Source organism: Heliangelus exortis, chromosome 1, assembly GCF_036169615.1.
Source record: "Heliangelus exortis chromosome 1, bHelExo1.hap1, whole genome shotgun sequence".
Classification (NCBI taxonomy): domain Eukaryota; kingdom Metazoa; phylum Chordata; class Aves; order Apodiformes; family Trochilidae; genus Heliangelus; species Heliangelus exortis.
This window is the reverse complement of record NC_092422.1, coordinates 59694799-59706907: the sequence shown is the minus strand read 5'-3', so window position 1 is coordinate 59706907 and position 12109 is coordinate 59694799. Positions and strand designations below refer to the sequence as shown.

The 12109-nt window shown below is 43.4% G+C and overlaps 1 protein-coding gene across 1 annotated transcript in view; it reads left to right on the top strand.

Moving 5' to 3' along the window:
- The window catches only part of SH3RF3 (SH3 domain containing ring finger 3), a 254536-nt gene that overhangs the window by 191540 nt on the left and 50887 nt on the right, over positions 1-12109 (top strand). The window contains exon 4 of the mRNA XM_071744291.1: positions 1438-1806. Coding sequence (XP_071600392.1) covers positions 1438-1806 — 369 coding nt within the window. The remainder of the gene's footprint in view (positions 1-1437; positions 1807-12109) is intronic.

Below are 12109 nucleotides of genomic sequence, written 5' to 3'. Positions count from 1 at the left end.
AATGTCAAGCACAGGCCTGTGACAGACCTGGGAATAGTGAGACATTGATGAAGAAACTCCTGCCTCATTACCCTGGCTCTGCCTCTGCAACCTGGGACAAGGTGTTTTCAGGAATGCTGGTTTTTTGAATGCCGTAGTTTGGTGAACACCAATTCATGGTGCCCAGTTCCAGCCTCTCTCCTGCATGCTTATTCTGCTTCTCTTTTGATTTCCCTAATGTTAAGGAGTGCATGGAAATAACTCACCCAACTACAGAAAATTAAATAAATTTGGCATCACTCTGGAGCTAGACAGTAACACTTGGCTTGGGGCAGGTTTTGGGAAATGAAGTGTGCTGGTGTGCCTCCTGGTAACCTTCCTGGCTGCCTGGCAAACAGACGATGGGTTTGGGATCTGTCTTATTCATGCAACCATGGAATCACATAATGGTTTGGGTTGGAAGGGACCCTAAAGATCAGTTAGCTTCAGCCTCCCTGCCATGGGACATCTTCCACTAGACCAGGCTGCCCAAAGCCCCATCCAGCCTGGCCTTGAACACTTCCAGAAGGGAGGCAGCCACAGCTTCTCTGTCTCACTACCCTCACAGGAAATAATTTCTTCCTAAAATACAATCTAAATCCTACCTTTTTTTAGCTTGAAACTCTTCCCCCTTGTCCTGTCACTACATGGCCTTGTAAAAAAAGTCCTTTCTCCAGGTTTCCTGTAAGCACCTTTCGGGTACTGGAAGGCTGCTATAAGGTCTCCCTGGAGGCATCTCTTCTTCAGGCTGAGCAACCTCCTTTGGCAGGGCAGGTACACCCTGCAGATACACCACAAGCCCTGGAGGCATGTGTGGGTATCCAGAGCACCCCAGATCCTACTCCACCCCATGGGGCAGCTACCACATTTCAGTTCTGGGGCCATGGCTGAAGAAAGGATCATGGTGCTCCAGGCAGGCAGGTCCAGCAGGTGCCTTGTCCAGCAGGACTTGATGAAAAATTCCTCAAGACTTTTATTGAAATATTAATGGAGAAAAATACCTTTTTGTTTTGTTTCATTTTGGGGTTTTTTTGTTTGGTGCTTTTTGTTTTTTTTAGTTTGGTTTGGTTTGGTTTGGTTTTTTTGTTTTGTTTTGTTTTGTTTTGTTAACTGAGATGCTTACAGAAATATTATTTTCCATAAAAACCCAGTTCTAATAGAATGGTCAGGCTGAGAGTTAAGCTTACTGTAACATGCAGAAGATGTATTTTCAGGTGGCTGTTGTAAGAAAGTGAATCTTCAGCAGGGATTCAGTGATACAGGTTTGCTAAAAGTCAGTGGAGCTGTGTTAAGTGAGCTGTCTAGAGAGTCTGCATGAAGAGCAAGCCTGCAAATGGGCTGTTAACATCCCATCCGTCCCCCTCCCTGCTTTTATTTTCCTTAATAATTTTTTTTTTTCCCCTTTCCCTGCACACACAGCTGAATGAATCCGCCAAGCAGCTCATGGAGATGGACAAGACCTGCTTGGCTGCCGCCTCGGGCTGCGACCTTCAGCTGCCGGCGGAGGCAGCGGCAGCGGCGACGGCTCTGGCACCGTGTCCCGCGCCGGGCGGTGCCGGTGCCGGTGCTGGTGCCGCTGGGGCAGGACAGCGACAGGCAGAGGGCAAGAAGAACGCCAAGAAACGCCACTCCTTCACGGCCCTCAGCATGACCCACAAGTCCTCCCAAGCCGCCAGCAACAGGCACTCCATGGAGATCAGTGCCCCCGTCCTCATCAGCTCCAGTGACCCACGGGCAGCCGCCAGGATCGGGGAGCTCACCCACCTCTCCTCCAGTGCCCCAGCCCAGGTAAGGTGGGAGTGCAGGTGGGGTTGGGTGGACAGGATGATGTTGCCTCACCTTTTTCAGAATAACTGACCCCTGCTCATCCCGGTACTCAGCATCTGTTGTTCCCATTCTTGTGTTAATCAGTGAGCAAGTGTGAGGAACCAGAGGATAAAGCCAAATTTGACTCACAATAATGCAACACATTTAAAGGAAGTCCTTACACCACATTCTCTTGCAGGAAGGAATAATTTTGAGCGATCCTGTTACGCTGCAGGGTAGCAATATCAGTGTGAAATTCACACATATGGGATAAAAAAAAGGTTTTTTGGAATAATTATTTCCATACAGATCACTGGAGGATCAGCAAATGTGCAGTACTTTGACAAGTGGTGTACCCAGCAAGTAACTGCTGCTCAGAAACACTCAAGGAGGCTTTAAACCACCAGACCTGTTGAGGATGCATCTCCTCATCCATGCCCCTCTCGAAGGAGGAGTTAGAGGAGAATCCTTCTGGATATCCCCACAGGTCTCAAAAGGAGCTTCTGAGAGGCTGCTTCTGGGGACCTGGCAGAGACAGAAGCTAAACTCACAAGGAATGCACTGAAATCCCTTGAAAATTCCTGGATAAGGGAATCCAAGTGGTAATATACAGTTTGAAGGTGCAGAAGAGACTGGAGAATTATAATAATAACAGCCACAAACCTCTTTTGCCTCAGCCTTCCTGCTCAGTCATCTACACACTTGGAGAGCAGATTAGCAGCAACAGGTTCCCTCTACAGATCACCTCCCCATGCTCCGTGATGCTTCCTAGCACTGAGATAACCTGAGCACGGCAGGATCTTCCCACCCATCACTTCTCTGCTTAAAAAAGAAGCAGCCCTGCCCTTTTTCTCTCCCTGGCCACGCCTTCCTGCCCCTTGCATCCATATCCCCATACTGGGCCACCTGCAATGGGCTGGCATGGAAAGCTGTCCACATTACAGCTGCACTGATGTGTGTGTAGACATCTGGGAGAGGGCAGGGCAGAAAGGGGAACAACACAGCAAATGGCAGGAACTGCCTTGGGCAGGAATGCTTGTTTAAGCCCATTTGAAGGGCCAGTGAAGCTTCCCTGGAGGGTTGGTGTGGTGCCCCAGGCCGTGGGGCTCATTCTTGACAGCTGTTCCATCCTGCCACCTGTGACACGAGCCCCCAGGATCCTGCAGCACAGGTTTGCAATGTGCCTGCATGCACAGCAAGGTGTGCCAAAAGGGCCGTCCAAAACAGTGTGCTGAGAGGACACTGCCAGGTTGGAACAGCATCTTCTGTTCCTACCTCAGCCACTGACCTCCCTCCACTGCCCAGCCACATGGAAGAGACAGAGAGGCAGCTCAGTCCAACTGCAGTTTAGCTCATTTTCTTCCACGTGCCATTTCCAGGCAAGGTCTCTGTGTTGTAAGGTCTTCCCCCTCCCTTCAGCCTTCAGCTGGAGGGTGAAGGTGAGGATATGGCCCCCACACAAAACAGCGTGTATGCCAAAATGTGCTGGGACATCTGTGAAGCAGCACAAGCACAAAGAAATGAGTGAGGGTCCCAAGCTTGTCAAGTAAATGACGCTCAGGTTTTTGGCACTTGGAGTGACACATTTGGGCTTTACAGTGATGTGACAGACTGTGGCTTTTTTGTTCTTATGTTAGTCAAGGGAAAAAGCATGCACACCCTCTGCTAGAGTCATGTGATCGCTCATTCTAAACTAGTAAACCACAAAAATTAGACCATGAAGCAGAAAGTGCCATGAGTATTCTCTATCATTTTGCACACCAGAAGAGCTGATGTGCAAAACTACACTCATTGCACAGACCATTGTGGTATTTGGGCAGAGGTGGAAGGGGGCAAGAAGGGCCCTGTTTTCTGTAGCAAGTTGTGGTTATCAAAATCCATCCTGAAGGAAGGCTGGTTGGGTCCTTTGCAGCAGCTGAGAAGATGTGATTGGTGTCATGGTCAGAAGCAGAGCTAAAGCTGGATATGATGAAACCACCCCAATGTAGTTGTGATTGGAACAGATTTGAGAAGTGGTTCTTCTGACTCAGGGCATAGAGCAGGTTTGCAGGTGAAGCACCTAAGCACATTGACTTCACTGCTGGCCAAAACTATCTTGACCAAAATCCAGGGACAGGAAGAAGCCTTGGTGGTTCAGATCAACTTTAGAGAAAAGAAGTTTTCCTCTGTCAAAAACGCGATTGCAGCCCAAGGGCACAGCCGTACTGGTTGTGGCATTTGCATGCATGGGTACAGATCTCTGCTTTTGCTTTCTAGTTTGAGGGATTTAAACATTTTATTTTGCATACCTTGCTAGGAATGTGGATCTGTTGCAACCAAAAAAAATTGGAGCTGACATTCTCGCTGTATTCTCTTTACTGTATGAACAGTTTTCTTTGCTGTTTTAAGGGTAGCAGTGGAATAATGAGAGCTACCAATGTGAATTCACCTGCTTTCAAGCCTTCTTAGTTAGGTCTACAAAGAGTCCATAATTCACCACGTACAAAATGTACACTAAAGTTGTGCAGATATATTTATATATTTATTAATCCCATAATAACAAAGGTTACATTTCAATTAAAAATGTCAGAAATTCTGCTCTTTTTCTGCCATTTGCTAAGACCTGGCATGTCTCTGAAACAACTAATGACGCAGCTGCACTAGACAGAAAATCAGTTCAGCATTTTTATTTTCATGTGGCTGAAAACCAGGCAGAGCAGTGTGAACAAAGGGGTGCTGAGCTCCTACATCAAGGCTTTTGGGGAAGTCTTGTCTTTGAATATTCTAAAATGTGTTTGCCATTTTTAAGGTAAATGTCCTGTATGTCTTGTTTAGGAGTCTGACATTTTGACAACCTATAAACTGGCTCTACTGCTGCTTTGGAAAAGCTCAAGAGTGTTGCTGAGAGCATGGGCAGGCTGGCAAGAAAGTTGTGCATGTAGCTGCCAAACTTACTCATGAGCTCTACTGCAGGAGTACGTCTCACCTTTTCTTTCCTTGCTTGAAGAGGAATCTCTCTGCCCTGCAAGTGGTCATCACAGATCTTGAGTATTTCTCTCAGTAACCATCACAAGCCCCTGCTGGTTTGAATCAGCGAAGGAAGCCAAAAAATATTTCTTCTAGGGAAAAAACCAAATTTACAGTTTTATTGCTGAGTATCTAGCAAATTCATGCCTTTTCTTTCACCATTAGAATCCAGATTTTGTTTATTGTGTCTTTATATCACGTCCTTGAAATTTTCAGGCACTTTTTCATTGTTCATTTAGCAGATTTCCTTATAAAAAGAAATAAAGGAGGTTTGTTCAGTTTAGTAGGTATGAGCTTCTCTGGTACATATCAGGATTGGTATTTACCTTGAGGGAAGATTTCTACCTCTGTGCAAGTTTGACACAGTTTTCCTGTAGCCTCTCCTTTGAACAAGCAAAATTCAATTACAGAAGTTCTTGCATGGCATCCAGTCCCCTACCTCAGGCAGCAGGGCTGGTGCACAGCAAAACAATCTTCTTAAAACAAGCATCCATTTTCCTTGTAGACCTGAAGTGTAATCTGGGACACCTGCTTTTTCTCTCCTTACAGGAGAGGAAACAAAGACATTGAATGCTTCTTGCCCTGGAAACTTAAAATGAAGGTGCAAATTTTAGATGTTTCAGTAAATGTGAAATATATTCCACCCCTTAGAAGTTTTTTTATGCACTATATTCCTGTGGCTTTTGTCAATTTTTGTGAATTGAAACCAGAGTTTCATGCCGAGCTGACATGGTTTGTTTTTGTTGGTTTTATGAGTTGTTAGATTTCTGCAAGCCTCCTGCTTCTCCAGAAGGGCACAGATTTATGCATATTGAGCACTGACATGCAGACCAGAGTATGAAATCAGATATTTTGAAAGCACTTCTCTATATCATTAATGTAACAACTGAAGACTACAGGCCTTCCTTTCCATGTTTGTTGTTCTTTAAGGAGAAGTACCTCAGCTGTTTCCCAAAAGCCAAGATGCATTTGGAACTAAGTGATGGTCTAAAAAACATGTTCATTGACTGCAAACCTAGGGATGATCAAAGGTAGAAGAATCAACTTCAAACCACTTCAGCTGGATAAAATAGTGACTGGAAGACCACAACAGCCATAACACAAAACATTTATTTTCAAAGAGGTGACGCTGGGATCTTCATTTTGCTTGCAGCCAGATTTACTTCTTTGGTTTTGTTGCATGCTGAGTATCACTCATTAACTGGAAGATCTCCATCTAAAAGGTAATAGTCTCTGTCCATCATGAAAAATATCCTATCAAGCTGGCAAAATGGATTTTTATTGAAGATATAAGTAGTGCTGCAGGCCTGTGATGGAGCTGCAGTGGAATTAGCTTAGGGGTGCAGAGGAGCAGTTTGTAACTGAGACTCCCTGAGGAGTAGGGAAGGTTCCCCTGGACAATCATCATGCCCAGGCCTCAGGTGGCTTGTCTTGCTTCCATTTTCACCCCTTATGAATTATTCTTCCCTGCAATTTGGAAAGGTCATAGGTCAGTGGTGCTCCAAATCCCCTGGTTTTTAACAGAAAATGCATCTCATAAATAATGAAGTGTGGTTTTGTGTTCACCAGGGTGACAGCTGAGTGAGGAAGAAAGGATCCTCCCCGTGGAGGGAACTTCTGTGTGTGTTTTGAACAACTCATCACCATGCACAAGAAGTTCACGCGTATCTGCAAGTGTTAGTACGGGCTCCTAACCAGAGGCCACATGTTCAGGAAAAGCAGAGAACAATGTCTTGCATGCTTCCAGTCCCAAAGAGTGACAGTATTTGAAATGAAAAATGTTCCTTGAAGTGTCCCACTGTATAAATCATTTTGAAGTGTGACTCCTTATCAGTTATTTAGAAGTGCTGAATTTTAGCTAAGCAAATGTAATAGCAGAAGTCTGGTTGGGGCTTGGCTGATAACCTAAATGTGCTGACCATGAGAAGCATACAGATTATACATAAAATCCAGAGACTAAAAATGAGCTTTGAATTTTCAAGCACTCAAACAGGGTTAGAGAAAAGAGGAGAAATTCAGGTATTTTTCAGCATTGGCCTGGAGTTCAAATTCTGTCCAATCTGCTCTGCTGATGGCTGTGAATGACAGCTGAGTGGATACCCATTAATGAGAGTGAGACAGATGAAACCAAGGGCAGCAATCTCAGGAGAGATAATACTCAGAGAAGTATTATTATTATTCCAACCTGTGCTTCTGTCATTGAGATCAAAATATGTCTTGAAAACCACATAGGAGACTTCGCTGAAGTCTAACCTAATGCTATTTAATTGTGTTTGTACATTCCCAATTCTACTCAAAAGTATTTAGAACTGGTTCCAGGCATTGACTATTCATTACATCTCTGTTTTGGATAACTTTATAAAGAATTACTGATGGAGCATTTGTAGGTGGGAAGGAGTTATGTTTTTTTAAGCTGTGAGTTTTGAGCAGGCATGTAAACCACATATTTTTTTGGCCACCAATAGGTCTTTGAATCCACTATGCATATTGGGATGACATTATTTCTCAAAGCTGTCGAAAATGAGACACTTCAGCTAACAGTCTATTCACTGACTCCATAAACTGCTGAGAATCCAGGTCAGAGCAAAATCACCTTTCAGAAGCTGCCAGTTTAGAGACAGGGTCTTCTCTTTACCTTATAATTTGCCTCATCCCAAATAAGTTTTGCAAGATTTTTCAAGACCCGCAAAACCTAACTTTTTACAGGGTCTAGGAAAAGAAGGTTGTGCTTTAGAAGGGTTATTCAACTATGCATGAAATGCCATTGACTGTAAAACAAAAACAAAATATTTTTTTCCAGATGGTCCTCAGGGTAGTAACCCAAAAGCATTTTACCACTGAAATAATTTTTGCACAATGACTTGTGTAGTTATCAAAAGCATAATTATGAACTTGTTATTAAAATACCTTCTTCTAGAGGTCAAGCATTTACTTTAAGCTTTCCTGTCTCTCTGCATTTGATTTCCCATATTGTTTGCTCCCAGAATTGCAAGAAACCATTCACTATGAAACTATTTAAAACCTCACAGTGGAGAGCTAGACACTCGTGCTCAGTGCTGAAAGGGTTATTCTGAGGGAGAAACAAGGCTGAATAAAATATAATTCTCATTATGCTCATCCACATGATGCTTAATTAGTTCTCATTTGGGGGAACTGAGAAGCTGCAAACCAGAATAATCAGTGCTTTTATGGATGGTAATGTCAGATGAATGTTTGAAAGAAGATGACAAAAAAATAAATTTGGTTGTTTTTTTTTTCCTTCCAACTTGCAGCCATGCTTAGATTTCAGGACAGTGGAAGCTCAGGAAACACAAATAAATGACTTCCCCAGATCTCCATGTGGCTCCATGAGCTATTCACAGAAGACACAGTCTAGAGTTTTTGAGCTACTATAAGCCAAGAAATAATGAGAGCAAACATGGTGCTAGGACAGGCAAGCATAATATTCTGCCTCACCTTCATCCAGAGCTACAGATACTTAAGAGGTTGTAAGAATCTCTCAGAAAATACTAAATAAATACTAAATACTCAGCAAAATAAATTTAGCTCCAGTTTTTGCAGGAAGGAACTGGGTATTTATGCAGCTATTTATGCAGCTGCAGCTGTTACCATGCACATTTGTTTATTTTTTTCACACACATACTATTAGGGAAGAAAAAGTCTTACTCTAGAACTGTTAAGTCCATCTCAGCTTCCACTTCGGTAATTAGCATTTGATGAGGCTACTCAATCTTGTGTGTAGCACTTTTCATCAATAGTTGGTGACACTACCACACATTAAGTGCTAATTCATTATTTCTAGGAGCATTAAGGCCTGGAGTGATTGCCACAGTCATTGTTTTATGGAGGCAGTGAATTAGAGAAACAAGTCGCAGGAATCTTAAAGACCATTTGCCTACTTTTTGTGATATTTCCAGAGGATGGTACATCAGCCTATGTGAGATGAATGTTTGAGTGCTTTCCTCTTATTTTAAATCAATACTAAAGGGAAATTTAAAGTAAGCTGTAAATATGCATTCAAGACATTAAAAGAAATTTTCCCATGAATTAATGAACGTGATAAGTGCCCTGTGGTGAGGCAGTGCTGGATTTGCTTTGAAGTCAAAATAGAGATTTCTGGTTGGTGATTTCTAGATGATAAGAGCATCCGTCTGATAGCAGGAGCAATTATTTTTCCGTGAAGGCTGCTGCAACCTGCAGCATCATTGTGCTCTGCTCCCAGTTTTATCGCTGTCTTCATGATTTCTATTCCCCTCCAAGACTGAATCCTGTGCTTTTGCAAGGCACTCCACTAATCCCGACAGGCACCATGTCTTTTCAAATTAAACCACAAATGTGGCCTTAAAGTACTGGTGAATATCTAAAGTAAATCTATAAGGAAGAGAAAAAGATAGTTGATGCTGGAAGTCCAGACTACTAATTCTCCTGCTTTCATAGAGGTGTTGATGGGAAGAGAGAAAGGGAATGAATTTGAGGTTAAGTTTCAGCCCATACAAGTGGTTATTACCTTTAATTTCCTGGCCTCTGTGGGCTTGTCAGTAATGTTATGCCAGGCTAGTTGCTTTTAATATATGTCAGAGCTGACACAGGAGGCAGCAACATCTCAGTAGTGTATTATTTACCCAGGAGTATATGCTGCAAACTGTAATAGAAATATATCATTACATATACATTAAAGTGCAATTTGTTTTGGTGTTTCTGTAGTTCTCTTCCAAATACTACTTATCAGAGGGAGGAGGAACGAGACACATCTGAACTTAGACATGTTGCAGTGACTTCTGAGGAAGTCAAACTATTTCTTCTCACCAGGAAATGTTGACCCCCAGTCTGAACAGCCATCTGCAAAGTTCATTTTTGTCAGATAGCTTTGGCTCTCTTCATCTTGCATGATGCCTGAACAGTGGCTGGTGACTTACGAAACACTTACTAAAGAATCAAAAAATGGTGTTGGAGATGCTAAGCATGTACTGAGAGCAGAGACCCTGTTCTCCACTGTTGTTTTTCTGAAGAGGACCATGCTGCCTCTAGGACTAGGTCAAGCCCCAAAATACTTTTGTACAGAGCCTTTCTCCATTCTTGGACCCTGTGCAAAGTCTTCTTGTAAGAACCAACACAGAGACAGAGAGGAAGAAACAGACAATTTTTAGGGAAGCCTCAAGGCATGAGTTCTGAGTTTCTGTAAGACATTAGCTTAAGGGCTGGGGAGAGGGGAATTATAGGGAGCTGTGGTGGACATAAGGAGTTGTTTTTAGTGTCAAAAAGCACGAAAACCTTGTATATTAATTACAGCCCCTGGGTACGTAATCACCTACTGAACCAGAGCAGGTGGTGATAAAAACAGAGGGCACAACATGAGCTGGGAGTGAGATTTCTGTCATTCAGCATCTTTGTGCCTGTACGTATAGTCTGGGAGTTTTAGTCAAGATCTAGCCTTCTGCAGTACAGGTGAAGCTGCTGTGCTGTTAATGGGCACAAAGAAGCAGAAATTAGTGCAGAGACATCTAGAGATGGTCTCCAGCATGCATGCGTGCAGCCGCTTTTCCCTGCGGACTGGCAGCTGGGGCCATCTTGTCCTTTGGAAGAGAAAAGCTGCTGCTGCTGAGCTGAAAACATCAGCAGTAAGTGGAGCTCTGAGGATGCCAGATTGTGGTGGGAGCATGAAGAAGTCAGATTTGGCTGCTTAGTGGACTAAGTAAACGGGATGAGAGTTGGCAGTGTCTGGTTCAGAAAATCACACACCACCGTGAGAGTAAACAGCTTCCTAATCAGGAGTGTGCTACAATGGGATTACCCAGCAGGTCATGTCTGGAGACTCAATGGCCAAATATTTAAAGGCATTAGCGGCTCATAAGGAGAGAGAGGGGCTCCAAATGGCATTTTCAGAAGTGACTTTTATTGCTTAGATTGCAATAAAATCCGTGGGAACTGGGCAGTGAAGTGCTGCTTAATGCCTTCCTGAGAAAACTCTGCAAGGTGCCTGATTTTCTCAATAGATGCTCACGTGGCTCTCAAAAACCTGGCTGTCAGAGACATCCCCTCGCAGGTAAGGCTTAGCAACAGTGAGAAGCAGAGGTGGAAGAAGGATTAGGGCACAAATGCTGCAGTGCTTGTGCCCCCCCTGTGTAGTGCCTGTGCATGGCTGTTATTGTGTGCCTGGTTCCACAAGGTGAATCATGCAGGGATGTGCCATCAGAGAGGCACAGAGACCTTCCAAAAGGTTATCAAAGCAAAGAACAAAAAAATATCAGAGCATCGTCTCAGATTCCCATTCCCCTGAGCAGATGAAGAGGAAAGGAGGATGTGTTAAGTACCTTGTTCCTTAGATCACAACAGCAAAAGTACAACCTGGCTCCAGGGCTAAATAAAGAAGGAAAACAAACTAAGCCCTGCTGCCAGCTGTGATGGAGACAGTCTGCTGTGTTTTCCAGGAATATTGTTACTGTTACCAGTTTTGGGCAAGACCAAGATAAAATTGTAGGAATGGAAAGTGGAAAGGGAAACTTCTACAAATGTAATCAAATGTATGAAGGAGTAGATTCTTCTTTCACAAAATTCAGTGTACTCAAAATCTATTGCAAATATTATCTTGCCAAATAATCTAGCAATATTGTATCTCCTAATATGAGCTAATTAGTGACAAACAAGAGCCAGTGGGACCTTGAAGTCTCAGAATGCCTTCAACTGCAGTTTAAATTCAAAGGTGGTGAAGATTCAGCTGCATAGCAATCAGGCAGCCACTGAGAGAATTCATCAAGGAACAGAGAGGTGGATGAAGCTGCAGAATAGAATACTTGTGTGAAAGTAAATGTCAAGTTGTGAACAGAGAAGCTGAATTCAATGCAGAGGGAAGGCCAGCAGGTCCTATGGAGTAACACCTGATGATGAATAGTGGGGTCATAGGCAGACTGGCAAGTACATCATCGTGTCAAAGCCTGTAGGGGAGAACAGCTGAAGAAAAACTGAAGCACAGTCAGGAAGTAGGCACCAATTTAGAGTTTGGATGCCTATGATATTAGGCTGTGCAAAGTGGCAAAAATGAATGGTTTGTAGGGCACCAGATACACCAAGAATTACAGTAACAGGGCATACACAAGAAAGTGAATGTGAGGACAGAGATCAATCAGGACATTGGAGATTTCTTCAAGCTTACTCAAGGGAAGAAAGCAACATTGTCATTTAAGCAATACTGAATGACAATTACATGATGTCATAATCCCTAGGACTGTGTGTTAGTTCCAGTGTAAAAGTGCATAAAAGCTACTTGGGCTCATGCTTCCAG